At 47.2% G+C, this 19,207-nt stretch overlaps 1 protein-coding gene across 4 annotated transcripts in view; it reads right to left on the minus strand.

Moving 5' to 3' along the window:
• The window catches only part of ptpro (protein tyrosine phosphatase receptor type O), a 103,639-nt gene that overhangs the window by 21,051 nt on the left and 63,381 nt on the right, over positions 1-19,207 (minus strand). Inside the window, exons 13-18 of one of the 4 annotated variants that reach the window (XM_055652911.1) lie at positions 15,417-15,550; positions 12,116-12,248; positions 10,582-10,696; positions 10,024-10,092; positions 4,124-4,207; positions 936-971 (exon numbers count right to left, since the gene is read on the minus strand). In XM_055652911.1, the coding sequence (XP_055508886.1) occupies positions 936-971; positions 4,124-4,207; positions 10,024-10,092; positions 10,582-10,696; positions 12,116-12,248; positions 15,417-15,550 (571 nt within the window). Of the gene's footprint in view, positions 1-935; positions 972-4,123; positions 4,208-10,023; positions 10,093-10,581; positions 10,703-12,115; positions 12,249-15,416; positions 15,551-19,207 lie in introns of all 4 variants that reach the window. The other 3 variants (XM_055652910.1, XM_055652912.1, XM_055652913.1) reach the window with 3 other exon arrangements.

Below are 19,207 nucleotides of genomic sequence, written 5' to 3' on the forward strand. Positions count from 1 at the left end.
TGTACCAGAAGAGAAATCATCTTGGGAAATCCGTACTGTGTTACTGAGATAATTCCTTCCCCAACTACCTCCCGGAAGTCTCTTTATCACACACACATCACACACACAACAGTAGATCACCATTCGCTCCTCACGAAAAATTAGAGATGGCCAAAAATGTTGGCTGCCACATGCCATAAACTAATAAAATAGTTCACTTCTAACTGAGCCAATTAGTGTTTTATTTGGCTCAGTCCCTGTACACTTCGTTCTTGAGCACAGCCATCACATCACTCCTATTTTAAGGGCAGCATGGTGACACAGTGGTAGAGCCGCTGCCTCACAGCACCAGAGACCCGGGTTCGATCCTGACCTCGGGTGCTGTCTGTGTGTGGAGTTTTTACGTTCTCCCTGTGACTGCGTGGGTTTCCTCCGGGTGCTCCGGTTTCCTCCCACACCCCAAAGACGTGCGGGTTTGTAGGTTAATTGGCCCTCTGCAAATTGCCCCCTAGTGTGTAAAATTGGGAGTGGATGAGAAAGTGGGAGAACATAGAACTAATGGGAACAGGCAATCAATGGTCGGCGTGGACTCAGTGGGCCGAAGGGCCTGTTTCCACGCTGAATCTCCACACTAAACTAGCTCTAGATTTACAATCTATTTCCAGTAATACACATACCCTCAAAACACATTTTCTAAAATAATTAAAATAAATAATTAAACCAATGATTATAATAAGAACAAAGGAAGTGTATCTTTCTGCAGCTGGATATCTTTGCACGCTCCATATTTGTAAGGGGTCACCTTCCTTACACTAAAGCCAGGGGGATACACAGAGGGTGTGGTTGGCACATGAGGCAACACTGACTCACCCTGCAAGTCATTGACATTATACAGCAGTTCACAAGGCAAAAAGGTTTCATTCAGTGTAAAATTCACTAAATAATGCTAAACATACTTGGCTAGTTTCCTCTTCTTCAGGGCATATTTATTCCTGCAAGTAAAGAATGTAATAAAATGATTTTAAGAAATCAATTTCTATCTTCACTGAGGCTGATTTATAAATTTCAAGGTACAGCAAATTCAATTTGGAGATATATATTTTTAACAGATCGCACACTCCAAAATAAGCCATTTCATCCTTTTTTCCCCTCCTTAAAGACATGCATGTTTCTAACATGACACCACACACGTCTCACAAAGAGCAACAGGCAATTAGTAAACGGTGAATGTCTTTAAACAAAATCACACTTGCTAGCTACTAATGCATTTCATCCAAAAAATGTATTGGACATCAACATTTCTAGGTAATGCTTGAATTAGTTATTAATAACTTTTACAATGAGTATACATTTGTCACTAATAGATGTTAAATGAGTTTACGTCTATTGAAATGTTAACAGTATGAATTATTAATATAGCCATCCACTAATGCTTAAGAAAGTGGCTACTTCTCTCACCATTGCATCTTAAATGTGGCATGTTAACGTATATAAAATTGTCGGCGATTACTGGTGCACAAAATAATGTAGTTGCTCTTGTGTCGCTGGCAATGTAATTAATTCTGCACGGGCTTTATGCAACATTGTTGTAGAGACTGTTGCCAGGACTCAAGGTCTGAGTTATAGGGAGAGGTTGACTAGGCTGGGACTCTTTTCCTTAGGGCGCAGGAGGACGAGGGGGTGATCATATAGAGGTGTATAAGATCATGAGAGGAATAGATCGGGTCGATGCACAGAGACTCTTGTCCAGTGTAGGGGAATCGAGAACCAGAGGACATAGGTTTACGGTGATGTGGGGGAAAGAATAGGAATCTGAGGGGTAACATTCTCACAAAGGGCGGTGGATGTATGGAACGAACCGCTACAGGAGGTAGTTGAGGCTAGGGACTATTGCAATGTTTAAGAAACAATTAGACAGGTACACGGAGTTTAGAGGAATATGGGCCAAACGCAGGCCGATGGGACTGGCATAGATGGGACATGTTGGCCGGTGTGAGCAAGTTGGGCTGAAGGGCCTGTTTCCACACTGTATCACTCTATGACTATTAACGAGTGTGCCAACATTGTTTTTATTATGCAATGTTAGTAGTATTAATGCCACATCTAACATTGGAGAAATTGTGACTATTAATTTCTTTAACAATGTATTTCCATTCGTTACCAGTTTATTTTAATGCATTTACACTAGGTACGCATTATAATGTAGGTGCTGTCATTTATGTTATTGCTATGTACAATATTTAGGAATAATAGTTACCAATGAGCTGAGCAGACCAAAGATAATTTGTGTTCACTTATTAAAGGTGGGAGTTGTTTCAACTAGTGACAGATCAGATATTTGTTCTTATTTTAATGTTGTCGGGCTGTTAAGTTCCACTTTTATTCTCACCAACACCGTTCATCACTGATAAATACTTCCATGTGAACTTGACACAAGTGTCCATATCTTCAGATAGATGATGATTTCCAGCATCACCACAGACCCACACCACCCTGGCCACTCTTATTTTACTCCTGCCATCGGGAAGAAGGTACAGGAGTCTGAAAACTGTAACGTCCAGGTTCAGGAACAGCTTCTTCCCAACAACCACCAGGCTATTAAACACTACAACCTCCAAAAAGGTTCTGAACTAAATAGACTGGCAAACATTATTTCGGACTTTGCACTATTATTGTCTATTTATGTGTGATTTTTTTTTAAAATACCTCTTTTATACTGAACTTTTTTTTTTGTTGATTATGGGTTTTACAGAGTACTACGTTTACATATCTGTTGTGCTGCTGCAAGTAAGAATGTCATGGTTCCGGTTCAGGACACGTGACAATAAAACACTCTTAACCCTTGTTGCACTCTTGACTCTAACTCTGCCTATCTATCCATGACTCCACCATCGTTAGCCTGCGCTGGTTCAATGATTCAAAACCGCTCCCTCTTCAATATATCCTTTCTCAACCTCAAACACAAGTTATGCATCCCTCCACCACATCGCTTGGGTGGGTCTTTCATTCCTCCCCCGTCTTACACAAAGGGTGGTGGGTTGCTGGAACGTGCTGCCAGGGGTGGTGCTGGGGGCAGATATAACAGTGGTGTTTAAGAGGCTTTTAGATAGGCACGTGAATACACAGGGAAGGAGGGATATGGATCAAGTGCAGGCTGAGGAGATTAGTTTAAATTGGCATCAAGTTTAGCATGGACATTGTGGGCTAAAGTGCCTGTTCCTGTGCTATGTTCTATGTTCTTCCGGCTCTGGGATTCTCACCCGGAATCCCTCAGCCCCCTCTCTTCCATTTCCACTCCCCTTACAATGGATATCTTTGCTTGGGCTTCTGGACCCCAGACCAAATGAGCTTTTCTTGAAGCAACACTGCAGGCCTCTCGACGGGAGACGTCTGACAGAACCGGACGTAGGAAATATCACGGGCAGCTTCTTCTGCGCTGCTTCTTGTGGCCATCCGAACATCTGCCTGGATTATGGGATATGAGCCACAGGGAGAGCTTGGATTGTTTTCTCTGGAACGCCGGGGGTTCCAGGAAGACCGGATAGCAGTATTTAAAAAATGATGAGAGGCCTTGACAGGGTAGACAGTCAGAACCTTTTCCCGCCAGGGCGGAAATGTCAAGGGCAGGCAGGCACGGCTTTAAGGGGAGAGGAGGAAATTTTAATGAAGATGCGCAAAATATTTTCTACTACACAAAGGGTGTTGGGGGCCTGGAGCGCACTGCCAGGGGCGGCGGTGGAGGCAGATACGATAGTGGTGTTTAAGAGGCTTTTGGACAGGCACATGGATATGCAGGGAATGGGGGGGATATGGATCACGTGCACGCAGGTGAGATTAGTTTAAGTTGGCATCATGTTTGGCACGGAAATGGAGGGCCGAAGGGCCTGTTCCTGTGCTGTACTGTTCTACGTTCCATGTTCAGTGGGCAAACACACACGCACACACACACATTGCTATAAATACAAATACTTTTAGGATCTCTCCCCCATTTTGTAGCCAATAGGCCTCCCGACACATATACACTTGTACTGCTGTGGATGTGTTGCGGACAAATTGTGAAGGAGCTTTAAAATGCCTCGGGGGTGGGGAATGGGGGGGGGGAGGGGGGAGAGAGTAGGTAGGAGAACTGTTAAAATACACTTACCAAGGATTAATACCAAAGGCCAAAAGATAGTCCGTCCAAAAGCATGACGGGAGCAGTGCAAGAACAGCAAAAATACTTCTACGCCTGAGAAAATGCAACACAGACATGTGGACAGGGTGTGGATTTAGATTAATAACAGAGAGAGCAGCGTATCATAGGCATAGTTAGATTCACAGCATGGAGACTCTGTAATAACACAACATGCTGCACAGCTCATAGAGAGACACAATGAGAAATGGGATATACGGCAAAGCACAAAAATGTTAATACAATTAATAGTTCCAGTCACACGGGCAAACAGAGAATTATTTACTTTATTTCACCTCACGCTGCGTTTTACTGCCTCGTACACGTCTCACACTGAAGCACTGGACAGTTTCTCTGTATAATCCTAACCCACTTGTGGTAATTGCCAGGGAAACGGTTTCTGAAAAGCTGCATCATCATGTATTTAGAATCGAGCGTCTCTCTCTGCGACCTGCCCGAGCGCAAACTTCATCTGACTGATGGGGTTTGCTCTTCCCGGGTCTTGTCCCCCTTGCTCAGATCCATTTAGCACAATGACAGCCCGATGCAAGAAGATATACAGAGAGCTGGAGGGTCGGACAGCATCGGTGGACAAATGACCCCGTTACCCCCCCCCCCCCCCCCCCCCACCCCCCATCATCCTTGTGCACTACCTGGATTCACACCCATTTCTCCACCATCCCTCCCCCTGCCCCCTTCCTCTGCCTTCCCAATTTTCACCACTTCAATTCTTTAGACTTTAGAGATGCAGCACGGAAACAGGCCCTTGAGTCCACGCCAACCAGCGATCACCCGGTCCACTTGCACTATCCTACACACAAGGGACAATGTATAGGAACATTAGCCCTCAAACCTGTATGTCTTTGGAGTGTGGGAGAAAACCGGAGCACCCGGAAAAACCCACACGGTCACAGAGAGAACGTACAAACTCCGTAAAAGACAGCGCCCGTAGTAAGGATCGAACCCGGGTCCCTGGCATTGTAAGGCAGCAACTCTACCACTGTCCCACTGTGCCACCCCCTTATACTACACTTTTTGGCTGTTCATCATCTGGCCTTTCATCTACCTATCAACACCCCCACCACCAGTATCCACCTATCACTTCCCGGCCTCACCTGTCTTCCAGCATTCTCCCCACCCTCACCCCCACAACAATAAATCTGTAGGAGGGTCCCAACCCAAAACGTCGCTTATCCATGTTCCCCAGAGATATAACCATATAACCATTACAGCACGGAAACAGGCTATCTCGACCCTTCTAGACCGTGACGAACACGTATTCTCCCCTAGTCCCATATACCTGCGCTCAGACCATAACCCTCCATTCCTTTCCCGTCCATATAACTATCCAATTTATTTTTAAATGACAAAAACGAACCTGCCTCCACCACCTTCATTGGAAGCTCATTCCACACAGCCACCACTCTCTGAGTAAAGAAGTTCCCCCTCATGTTACCCCTAAACTTCTGTCCCTTAATTCTCAAGTCATGTCCCCTTGTTTGAATCTTCCCTACTCTCAGTGGGAAAAGCTTATCCACGTCAACTCTGTCTATCCCTCTCATCATTTTAAAGACCTCTATCAAGTCCCCCCTTAACCTTCTGCGCTCCAAAGAATAAAGCCCTAACTTGTTCAACCTTTCTATGCAACTTAGTTGCTGAAACCCAGGCAACATTCTAGTAAATCTCCTCTGCACTCTCTCTATTTTGTTGACATCCTTCCTATAATTAGGCGATCAAAATTGTACACCATACTCCAGAATTGGCCTCACCAATGCCTTGTACAATTTTAACATAACATCCCAACTTCTATACTCAATGCTCTGATTTATAAAGGCCAGCACACCAAAAGCTTTACTTACCACCCTATCTACACGAGATTCCACTTTCAGGGAACTGTGCACAGTTATTCCCAGATCCCTCTGTTCACCTGCATTCTTCAATTCCCTACCAGCCTGACCTGACCCGCTGCCTGACCCGCTGAGTTACTCCAGCACTTTGTGTATTTTTTTGCATCTGCAGTTCCTTGTGTCAACATCTGTGCGGGGAATGGACTGGTGACGTTTCGGGTCAGGACCGGGTGGGAGGAAAGCCGGAAAATAGAGGTGCGGACGGGACAAGTGATAGGTGGATACAGGTGAGGGGTTAAATTGGCAGGTGGGTGGAGGAAGTGGCAAAGACTGGAGGTGACAAGGAGACACAAAGGTGTGAGAGAAGGAGAGGAGAGAAAAAGGCAGAGGGAACTAGGGGACAGGGGACGATGGGGGGGGGGGGGGGGGGGGGGGGGGGGAGGGGAAGGGAAAAGAGGGGGGGGGGGTGACAATAAAAATGTTATTCATTCTAGTGTTTAAACACAAAAACAAGCTCCAACTTGAGTAACCGCACTTCACTCAAGGACAAAGGAAGATGTCCTTTAAATTGTAGTTGAACTTTGCATCTTGTTGGCATTAAGTGGGTGAGCAAGAGGTGGTGCAAGTTTGATTCAATATTCAGCACCTCAAGAGGTACTTAGAGGACTTCACGACTAGGAGAACTCATCTTGGTGGTACATCTTGAAGTCAGACAGCATCTATCCTGTGTCATTAACACACAGAGTCTGAGTGTGTCCGAGAGATACAGCAAGGAAACAGAAGACCATCAGGCACCCATTTAATCCTCCCCACCTCATCTTATTCCCATGAACCCTCCTCTCAGTTTCTGGCACTCACCTGCAAACATGGGCCACTATACAGAGGCCAATTAAGCGACCAACCTGCCTATTGTTTGGACTTGGGACGAAACTGAAGCGCCTGGAAAACTCCACACAGACAGCACCAGAGGTGGGGGTTGAACAGGGATCACTGGAGCGGAGCGGCTGCAGTGCTGTTGGTTGTACCACCGCGTAGAGTCAGGGAGCCACAGGTCCTTCGGCCCAACTCGCCCATGCTGACCAGGATGCCCCATCCACGCTAGTCCCACCTGCCTGCATTTGGCCCACATCCCTCTAAACCTTTCCTATCCATCTACCTGTCCCAATGTCTTCTAGATGTTGTTATAGTCCCTGCAAACAACTACCTCCTCTGGCAGCTTGTTCCATACACCCAGTGTGAAAAAGCTGCTGCCCAGGTTCCTATTAAATCATTCCACACTCACTTCAAACTATGCCCTATAGTTCTTGATTCCAATGCCTCTATTTCTTCAGGAGGTTAAGGATATTACATGCCTCTAATTTCTACAGATAGAAGGCATCTTATGCGGACTAACCACAGCTTGGATAGACTCAAAGTGCTGGAGTAACTGAGTGGGCCAGGCAGCATCTCTGGAGAGTAGGGATAGGTGATGTTTTGGGTGGAGACCCTTCTTCATACACTGATCACTGTTTGGGATTGGGAACAGCTCTGCCCAAGACAGGAAGAAATCGCAGAGTTGTGGGTGCAGCCCAGTCCATCACACAGACTAGCTGCCTGACATACACACACACACACACACACACAAGAAACCTCCCTTCCATATACCTCACGCTGCCTCGGCAAGGCCAGCAGCATAATCACACCCTGGCCACTCCCTCTTCTCCCCTCTCCCAACCAGCAAAAAGTATAGAAGTGTGAAAATACACATCACCACACTCAGAGACAGTTTCTTCCCAGCTGTTATCAGGCAACTGAACCATCCTACCACGACTAGAGAGCAGTGCTGAGCTGCTATCTACCTCATTGGTGACCCTCGCACTATCTTTGATCAGACTTCACTGGCTTTACCTTGCATTATTCCCTTTATCCTGTACCTGTACACTGTGAATGGCTCGAGTGTAATCAATGTACAGTCTTCCCGCTGACTGGTTAGCACGCAACAAAAGCTTTTCGCTGTATCCCGGTACACGTGACAATAAACTAACCACACACACATGCACACAGTCCTTCATCCACACTTGACAATGCCTCAGGAAAGCATCCAACATAATGAGGGACCTCTCACCCAGCGGGGTGCCTGGACGTTTCTCCTAAAATTAATCTCCCCCGTTCCAAATGGCCCCCAACGCTATCAATACTGAGCATTCCCAGGGCAGCAAAAATCCCCTGTTAATCATCAGCTGTCCTCCCGATCTTTGTGCAATCGATTGAAGAAGCAAGCCTGTTGCGGGATGTTCAATCAACAGTTGGATTGGCCATTCGCACACTCAAAGGGAGGAAGTCCTGCTCTCCCAAGATTGAAAGAGCTCGGAACAATGGTGTTGCTTGAAACTGGAAAGTTGGAATAATTGCCGAAGCATCAAAAATAGATCCACAAGGCGGCATGAGACAAACGTCTGTATTTACAGGTGGTTCTGGAAGTTGCGAAGTTTCGCTGTTTGCACCGTCTAGCTGTTTTATCTTTGGCACGACCATAACTTCAGTAAAACTCAAGCACACCAAGTGTTGCCCGGTGATAGTTTTATGATATAAACAAAATAATCAACGTCCACCTTTTCACGAGACTATTGGAAATGCAATTCTGAGAGGAATGCAAAAGCTGAGGTGAAAGTAGAGGATCCAACGACTGCTCCCTGTGCCCCATCTGCACTCACACCCATGTCGTCCCCACCCCCCCAGCCCCCCATCCACCAGTATTCCTTTCTCTGCCTCCACAATTCATCAATTATTGCCTCACACGCCTTGTCTTTTCATCTCTAGCCTTTGTCCGACCAATTGTTCCGGCCATTTCTTACTTCCAGTTCCCTCCCCTCCACTTTCAGTCTGAAGAAGCATCCTGACACAAAACCTCACCCATCCTCTTTCTCCACTGATGCTGCCTGACCCGCTGAGGTACTTTGAGTCTACCTTTTACTCACTAGACTTTGTCCTGCCCCGTGCTCTCTTCCATCTCCCCCCCCCCCACCCCCCCGCCCCCCACCATTCTGAAGAAGGGTCCCGACTTTAAACGTCCCCTGTCCACGTTCTCCAGAGATGCTGCCTGACCCGCTGAGTTACTCCTGCACTTTGTGTCTGTCTTTGACTGGGACAGCAAGCTTGTCTGGAGGGCAAAGTGGTTACATGCCGTAGAACCATGCCTCTGCTCCAGAGACCCCAGTTCAATCCTGACTTCCGGATTTGTGTGGAGTTTGCATATTCACCCTGGGATCGCGTGGGTTTCCTCCGGGTGCTCTGGTTTCCTCCCAAATCCCACAGACCCTCAAGGCTGGTAGGTTAAGTGGCCCTTAGTAAGGTGCCCCCAATGTGCAGTTGGGCAGTAGAATCTAAGATAAACTTTTTCATCCAGAGAGTTGTGAATCTGTGGAATTCTCTGCCACAGAAGGCAGTGGAGGCCAATTCACTGGACGTTTTCAAGAGAGAGTTAGATTTAGCTCTTGGGGCTAACGGAATCAAGGGATATGGGGAGAAAGCAGGAACGGGGTACTGATTGTGGATGATCAGCAATGATCATATTGAATGGCGGTGCTGGCTCGAAGGGCTGAATAGCCTACTCCTGCACCTATTTTCAATGTTTCTAATCTGGGCAGAGTTATTCACAATGTCCAGAGAATAAAATGTCACGAGAGTGTAGGATTAAGGTAAAAGGCCTCTTGAATTCTTGGTGGGCCACAGATCTGTTTCCGTGCTGCATGACTCTAAACTAAAAGAAACGTTACTGGAACCACATAGCTGACTTCCCTTTTGAGGTCTCACAATGATGGTGCAAGCTGTTCAAGGCCAACTTCAGTAACATTTTCAGACAGAGCGAGTTATTTCCTTGCTCTAAGGTAACAAGCACCGCCCAGACTCCCGCCACGGTCAGCGCGCTCCACTGGGAATTCGAACTTCCCAGGCTCAAATTCAACTTGTGTTGGAAAGTTTAAGCAGAGAATTACAACCGGCCACTTTTCACTGCGACAGAAAGTTTCATTTCCCCTTTTGACATACCAGTTAAAGGGCAACTTCCCGTCTCGATCCAGGGTGGCGAAGTTGACAAATATTCCCGCTCCGCAATTCCTGTAAAATTAAGAAACAGCCTCAGCAATTCCACCCGCCCAGGTTCACAGGTTTGTTACTGATAGGAGCAGAACCAGGCCCATCAAGTCTACTCTACCTTTCAATCATGGCTGGTCTATCTCTCCCTCCTTACCCCATCCCCCTGCCTTCTCCCCATGATCCCCTGACACCCGTACTGGCCAAGAATCTATCTATCTCTGTCTTAAAAATATCCATTGACTTGGCCTCCACAGCCTTCTGCGGCAGAGAATTCCACAGATTCACCTCCCTCTGACTAAAGAAATTCCTTCTCGTCTCCTTCCTAACGGAAGGTCCTTTAATTCTGGTCCTAGACTCTCCCCATTAATGGAAACATCCTTTCCGCATCCACTCTATCCAGGCCTTTCACTATTCAGTAAGTTTCAATAAGGTCCCCCCTCATCTTTCTGAACTCCAGCGAGTAGAGGCCCAGATGTAGCCATTGAGTGTGTAGAGCAGATATCTACGTACCTGGCATGTTGTAAGTGTTTACGTCGTAAGATGAAGAGCGTGGCCAACAACAGTCCTATCAGCAGGATGCTCAGAATGGCCAAGGCTGAGATCACCACCATGTTCGAGTTGACCTCTGCAACTGGACGTTTAGTTTAGGTTAGTTTAATTTGGAGATACAGCCCGGGCACCGGCCCTTGGGCCCACCGGCCAGCGATCCCCGCACATGATCACTGCCCTACACACATCAGGGACAATTTTACATTTATACCAAGCCAATTAATCTACACACCTGTACATCTTTGGCGTGTGGGAGGAAACTGAAGCATTCGGAGAAAACTCACGCAAATCACAGGGAGAGCGTAAAAACTCCATACAGACAGCACCCGTGGTCAGGATCAAGTCGGGGCCCTGGCATTGTGATGCAGTAACTCCACTGCTGCGCCACTGTGCCGCCTGTTTTTAGTAGCTGCCACATTCTACCCGAACAGTAACACCGACAAGGACACTCTGGGAGAAGAATTAGCATCACTTTCCGTATTCTAGTGTACAAATTAATCCTTTCAGATAACGGCCTAGATGGCTTGATTCCCAAACTTAGGTGACGTCATCAGTCATTTGAACTCTTTGCATAATGTTGCTGCGAGTGCCATCAAAACACCGACTCCGGTGGGGCTCGAACCCGCAACCTTCGAATTACTTGGTGTGCATCAGTGGAAGTCCAACGCACTATCCATTGTGCTACAGATCTGCAATAGGAGCTACTATTGCCCGATAGTTCCCAGAGTTGTGATCAAAGCCTAAAGGCACCTCTTGCCATCGCAGCGCAAACACTGAATGAAAAGCACAACTTAAGAAATCATTTTTAAGAAAGAACTACAGATGCTGGAAAAATCGAAGGTAGACAGAAATGCTGGAGAAACTCAGCGGGTGAGGCAGAATCTATGGAGCGAAGGAATAGGCGACGTTTCGGGTCGAGACCGTTCTTCAGACTGATGTCGCGATTGGGGGGGGGGAGAAGAAAGGAAGAAGCGGAGACAGTAGGCTGTGGGAGAGCTGGGAAGGGGAGGGAAATGAGGGAAAAAGCAAGGACTACCTGAAATTGCAGAAGTCAATGTTCATACCGCTGGTGTGAAAACTACTCAAGCAGAATATGAGGTGCTGCTCCTCCAATTTGCGGTGGGACTCACTCTGGCCATGGAGGAGGTCGGATTCGGAATGGGTGGGGGAGTTGAAGTGCTGGGCCACCGGGAGATCAGGTTGGTTATTGTGAACTGAACGGAGGAGTTGGGCAAACCGATCGCCAAGCCTGCGCTTGGTCTCACCGATGTAGAGCAGTTGACACCAAGAGCAGCGGATGCAATAGATGAGGTTGGAGGAGGTGCAGGTGAACCTCTGCCTCACATGGAAAGACCTGATGGGTCCTTGGATGGAGTCGAGGGGGGAGGTAAAGCGACAAGTGTAGCATTTCCTGCCGTTGCAAGGGAAAGTGCCAGGGGAGGGGGTGGTTTGGGTGGGAAGGGACGAATTGACCAAAAATAATAATAATTTGTACCTGTTGAGACGGTGATGAAAACTGGAGGGCTGTAGTGTTCGTAGCTGACGCTGGTCACACTGCAGTTGTACGAAGTCGATGGTATAAGATTAGAGAGCGTGACAACAGGGGTGTACACAGTGGCTTCTTCTTTCTGGGAAGATAAAGTGGACTTCAAACTTTGTACAATTTAGACTTCATTTTACATTACTGCAGACTTTAATTCTCAGCATTATGGTGCAGCAGTTTAGTTCATTTTATCTTAGTTTAATTTAGTGCAGAGGTACAGTGTGGAAACAGGCTCTTGACCCACTATGTCCGAACATCTCCATTCAACTTTCCCCCGCTCACCTTATAGCTGTGCCCTCTAGTGTTGGACATTTCCACCTTGGAAAAAGGTTCTGACTGTCTACCGTATCTGTACCCCATATAGTTTTATATACTTCTATCGGGTCTCCTCTCACCCCCTGACACTCCAGACAAAGGAATCATGGTTGTCTATAAAAGTCAGCATTCGTCTGCCTCCTCGATTTCTAACAGCTGACAGTGAATTGCTCTTCATGCAATCAACATTTCCAAATGCTTTATTTTAGTGGTGGCCTCCTAATGTCAGCGGGCCAATGTCAGACAGGAAAGATGAGCTGCCTTGAAGAGACTACCAGCGATCAGCTCAGCTTCCAGTCTTTAGTCTCAGTTTCAGAGATGCAGCACAGAATCAGGTCCTTCGACCCACCGAGTCCATGCCGAACATCGATCACCCGTTCACACTAGTTCTATCTTATCCCACTTTCTCATCCACTCCCTAGGGGCAATTTACAGAGGACAATCAACCTATCAACCCTCACGTCTTTGGGAAGGGGGAGGAAACCGAAGCACCCGGGGGAAACCCACGCGGTCACTGGGAGAGCGTGCAAACTCCACGCACAGAGACGCCGAGGTCAGGATTGAACCTGGGTCTTTGACGCTGTGAGGCAGCAACACTACCATGGTGCCATGAGCAATTGGTAACACAACACATAGAGAAATCCAGACAATTACCGTGAAGTAACTTTCAGGATGAAGTTGAAGAATGTAAGCCCGCTAATTAAATATTATTACCACTTAGAGCTAATCTTACAACTGGCGGAGCAATGTCTCTCTGTCCCGCATGTAGCAAGATTAAAAATACAGACTTCAGGACGAGAGTCACACCCAAGGCAAATGGGATTGGAGTTTTACAATGATCCATTCCAGCGACAACCCACAAATAGAACAGTGCAGCATGGGAACAGACACTTCAGCCCACAATGTCCATGCTGAATATGGTGCCAGGAGAACTAATCTCACATGATCCATATCCCTCCATATCCGTCTGCTGGTCTAGAAGCCCCTTAAATACCACTATTGCATCGGCCTCCATCAACACCCCTGGCAGCACATTCCAGGCACCCACCACCCTCAGCCTCAAAAAACCTGCCCCACACATTGCCTTTAAACTTTGCCCCTCTCACCTTCCCCTCTAGTCTTGACGTTTCCATCCTGGGGTAAATGGTCCGACTGTCTACCCTATCTTTGCCTCTCATTATTTTATATACATATCAATTCTCTGCTTAACCCCAGGAGTTCCAGAGAAAACAATCCAAATCTTCCCAATTGTAGCAAATATTCTCGAATCCAGTAATCCGTCTGGTAAAAAAAAGTTACATCGGATGCTGACTACAACATTATGCTTTCTGTTATTGCAAGGAACTGCAGATACTGGTTTACAAAAAACGCAAAGTGCTGGAGTAACTCAGCGGGTCAGGCAGCATCCCCGGGAACATGGATCGGTGACATTTCAGGTGGAAACCCTTCTTCAGTCTCCTTGCTTCGATCATTCTGCTAACCCTCCTCTGCACCCTCTCCTTTCCAAAGCCTCCACATCCATCCCGTAATGAAGTGGAAACTTGATTTTCTTTATCTCTTATCCCTCCTTTCAAATCTTGTATCTCTCCATAGAAAATGATCAATTCAGTCTCTGAGCTTGAAACTCACTCTCACACCAACTGAATTAGATGCCGTGGCAATATCAACATTTATGATAATTTTGACATTTTGGCTCGGGACCCCAATCTAAAGTGTCCCGACCTGAAACGCCACCTGTCCATGTTCTCCAGAGATACTGCCTGACCCCTCCTCCTCCTCCCCCCCCCCCCACCCCCCCCCCCCCCCCCCCCAGAATCTTTGCACATCCCCAATCTTTTCCACTCGTCACTTTAATTTTTGTATGTCTTTGTAAATATTTGATTAGTGTATAAATGTAAATAATTTGGTGTACATATAGCTGCTACATTTGTATAAGATAATTATAAGCAGTTGAATAAGGGGTGGGAATTAATAAGCTTTGGCTTCTTCCTGCTCCTTTTCGGACACATACAATTTCATTTATTTATAGATATTGTTTATGACACTTTATAAATATTCTTGTTTTGTTTTTTGTATGCTGTTTCACACTTGCTTTTTATTCTTTTATTCTGTTCGAAATAAAAAATATATTTCAAAAAAAAAAATTCATGGTTCATGTGTCTATTGTTTTTAATGACTGTTGGTAGATCAATTTCCCTCCTGGGATAAATAAAGTTCTATTGTATCGTATTTATAATAATTTTGCCGAACTGTCCACAACTACAATTAAAGCTCGCCATTATATAGCTGCCCTGCTTCACAGAATAGCTAGAGTCATTCAATTAATCAAACTGCAGTAACGGCCACAATCAAACTACTGTTTATACAACAATGAGGCAAATTCCCTTCATCAGACCAAAGCAAAAACATGAGGATATTATTAAAGTCACGTTACCTACTTGCTACCGATGCTCTTCACAGACTGATACCCCAACTGACTCATGGCAGTTTAACTGGACTTCAGAGTGATTGAACTAGGGGCCAACTTCCCAGCTATTGTACAAACTATCGTCAGCCTCTAAACTTCAACTTGCAATCTTGCAAAGTTATATAAAGAAACAAAAGAGGAAGTAACAGGCGATTACTCAACAGTTTGAATAAATGCAAGTGCCTTCTAAAATCCTTCATTCAATGGTAATGGCTTTTCCTTGTGCTTGCTATCGAAATCGTAACACAGATCTAAAGATTTTGTAAATCATCGAGTTATACAGCGTGGAAACAGGCCCTTTTGGCCCAACTTGCCCACGCCCGACAAACATGTCCCCAGCTACACCAGTCCCACTTCCTTGCGTTTGGCCCTTTTCCCTCCAAACCTAAACCTTTCTGTGGTGAGTCAGTGACTCTTGGCTGTAATGTCCTGCGCTAATTGCCATGAGAGTGAGGAGTGTGTATGACCAACCTCTCCTTCCTTGCGTGATCCAACCTGTCTACAAATGACCTTGTAATGGTCCGTGACTCCTTCCTCCACCCACAGCAGTGTCACGGATGACCGCGTTCTGTTCACAGTGAAGAGCGACTTGGGTGAAGCAGGCTCTGTGGACCAAGACAGCACAAGAATCAACAGTTTAGGCTTATTATTGTCATGTTTGCTGAGGTACAGCGAAAAGCTTTGGGCTGCATGCTATCCAATCAGATCAATTAATACTGGTTTGGAGTTACAGCATGGAAACGGGCCCTTTGTCCCACGCCGACCATCGATCGCCCATTCACGCTAGTTCTATGTTATCTCATTTTCGCATCCGCTCCCTACACATTTACCGAGGGCCAATTAACATACAAACCTGCATGGCTTTGGGATGTGGGAGGAAACCGTAGCACCTGGAGGAAGCCCATGTGGTCATGGGGAGAACATGCAAACTCCACACAGACAACACCAGAGGGCATTCATGGTGGCGCAGCGGGAGAGTTGCTGCCCAATGCCCCTGTCCCACTTAGGAAACCTGAACGGAAACCTCTGGAGACTTTGTGCCCCACCCAAGGTTTCCGTGCGGGTTCCCGGAGGTTTTTGTCAGTCTCCCTACCTGCTTCCACTACCTGCAACCTCCGGCAACCACCTGTAACCTCCGGGAACCGCACGGAAATCTTGGGAGGGGCGCAAAGTCTCCAGAGATTTCCGTTCAGGTTACCCAAGTGGGACAGGGGCATTACAGCGAATGCAGTGCCGGAGACCTGGGTTAGATAGATAGATAGCCTTTTATTGTCATTCAGAAATCTGAACAAAATTGCAGCAGTCATACATATAATACCATACAATAAAACAACAATAAACACACACTAACATCCACCACAGTGAGTCCACCCAGCAACTCCTCACTGTGATGGAGGCAAAAGTCTTAGCTTGCAGTCTGTAAAAATTGGCCCTCTGCGGGGGTGAGGATCCCCCCCCCCCCCGGGCGATGTTGAACAGTCCCGCAGCTCAAACCCAGCGGCCCGGGGCCTGTTCCGTGCTGTGTCCCTAAAACTAAAAAGCAGCTGCCAGGCCCGCGGCCCGAACCCCGGACTTTGGCGCTGTGAGGCCAGAACACCTGCCAGCCACCGTCACGTGAGTACTGCGCCGTCTTCAGCCTCGGGCTGGGCCGCCCTGACTTGGGCGCCAAACCTCCCCCGGACCAGGCCGCCCCGACATGGGCGTCGCTTCACCCCCCGGACCGGGCCGCCCCGACTTGGGCGTCGCTTCTCCCCCCGGACCGGGCCGCCCCGATTGGGCGCCGAACCTCCCTGTGGCTGCCAGTGCCGCCACCTACCCAGTGGCGGCCGCTCCGACGGGAGCCTCGTTCCACCCTCGGGCTGGCCGTCCTCACGGGAGCGTCCCAGCCTCTTCCAGCCCTGAGCCGGACCACCCTCATGGGAGCGAGTCCTGACGGTGCTATTAAATCATGAGGAGGTCGTCAGGGTGATTAGGACAGAGTCGCAGACGGAGGCAGAGAGAGGGGAATACGACAAAAAGGGAAAATTCCCCCGCATCCGAGACTGCAAACCCCGTTTCAACCACACCCCCCCCCCCCCCCCCCCCCCCCCCCCCAAAAAACGAGCTAAAACCAAAAACTAGTTGAGGCAAATAAAATAAACAACATAAAAAAGCACACAAAGACAACGGGACCGCCGGTAAGCCGCTGCAGCCAGAGCTGCGCCACCACTCCGAACACTACATTGTGTCAGTTACATTGCGACTACAGGTGCTGTCTGTACGGAGTTTGTATGTTCTCCCCGTGACCTGCGTGGATTTTCTCCGAGATCTTCGGTTTCCTCCCACATTCCAAAGACATACAGGTCTGTAGGTTAATTGGCTTGCTAAATGTAAAAATTGGCCCTAGTGGGCGTAGGATCGTGTTAATGTGCGAGGATCGCTGGTCGGCGCGGACCCAGTGGGCCGAAGGGGCCTGTTTCCGTGCTGTGTCTCTAAAACTAAAAAGGTCAGGATCGAACCCGGGCCTTTGGCGCTGTGAGGCAGCGGCTCCACCTGCTGCACCGTTGTTTTGAACCTAAACTAAAACTTCTACGCAACAATGGTAAACCCAAACACAAACTCAAGAAGGTAGTTCCTGTCACTATTCAGTTCCTAATTCTTTATTTGATCGTGGCCGAGATGAAAACAAAATCTGTGTGTACAGGGTGCCATCTACACAGCGGCTGACCCGAATGAATGGTGCTGGAGATAGCGCAACTTGACAAGTGGCCACCAATGCACCAAGTGTGCAAAGTCTATTACATTGTACGTAGGAGGCTGAGGGGTGGTCTTATAGAGAGAGGTGGATTAAATCATGAGGGGAATAGACAGGGTGAGTGGACAGAGTCTTTTACCCAGAGTAGGGGAATCAAGAACCAGGGGACTTGGGTTTAAGTTGAGAGAGGAAAAATTTAATAAGAATCCGAGGTGGCAGCTTTATCCACACCGAGGGCGGTGGGTATATGGAACGAGCTGCCAGAGGAGGTAGTTGAGGCAGATAATATAACAGGTACACAAAAATGCCCGGCCCGAAACGTCGCCTATTTCCTTCGCTCCATAGATGCTGCTGCACCCGCTGAGTTTCTCCAGCATTTTTGTGTACCTTCGATTTTCCAGCATCTGCAGTTCCTTCTTAAACAGGTAATATAACAGCGTTGAAAAGGCATTTGGACAGGTACGAGGACAGGGGAGGGTTAGAGGGATATGGGCCGAACACGGGCAGGTGGGAACAGTGTAGATGAGGCACACTGGATTGGTCGGCGTGGGCAAGTTGGACCAAAGGGCCTGTGTCCATGCTCTATGACTCTAAATCATTGGATCTCTGACCTGGTCTCAATGCACCACTTGTGTGAATCACAGGCAGTTTTGATGTTTTCTATTTAAGTCACACCTACTTGAAGTAAAACAAGTTGGGAACAGTCTGCCCTTCATTATAATCTGTAACTTCATTCCATGTCAGACTAGTACACTGCAAGATACTGAAACCAAAAATAGCAGACTAATGGATAATATTCAGTTTACTAATCAATGCGATCTCGTCTCCAATATTTCCCGCAATTTATACAAAGGCTGTAAAGCAGAACAGAAGCAGACACTGCCATTAAATGGTTGTTGTGTTTTCAACACATCATGTGTCCAATAATGTCTAATAACATTCACGCTCATAGGTTTTAGGAGAAGAATTCGGCCATTCGGCCCATCAAGTCCTCTTCGCCATTCATTGATGGCTGATCTATATAAACCATTAATAATAATAATTTACTCCAAAATACAACTTCACTAAGGCCGATGTGGTTTTCGAGCATTTGGAGGCAAAACAACGCACAGGTTTTAATCAAAACACAAAGAGCTGGAAGAACTCAGCGGGTCAGGCAGCATCTGTGGAGGGAATGGACAGATGCTTTTCGGGTTGTGACAACTTCTTCAGCAGGTGCTGCATGACCAGCTGAGCTTCTCCAGCACTCTGCGTGTTGATCATGATTCCAGCATCTGCACCTCTTGCATCTTCAAATAATTTAAGGGGAAAAAGGTGACGCAAGGAACTGCAGATGCTGGTTTACAAACAAAAAAGCACAAAGTGCTGGAGTAACTCGGCAGGCCAGGCAGCATCTCTGGAGAACATGGATAGGTGATGTTTTGGGTTGAGATCTTTCTTCAAGCGTCACCCATCCATGTCCTCCAGAGATGCTGCCTGACCCGCTGAGTTACTCCTTTTTTCCCCCAATTTGACGCGAGTCTGAAGA

This window comes from Leucoraja erinacea, chromosome 22 (genome assembly GCF_028641065.1).
Source record: "Leucoraja erinacea ecotype New England chromosome 22, Leri_hhj_1, whole genome shotgun sequence".
NCBI classification, from domain to species: Eukaryota; Metazoa; Chordata; class Chondrichthyes; order Rajiformes; family Rajidae; genus Leucoraja; species Leucoraja erinaceus.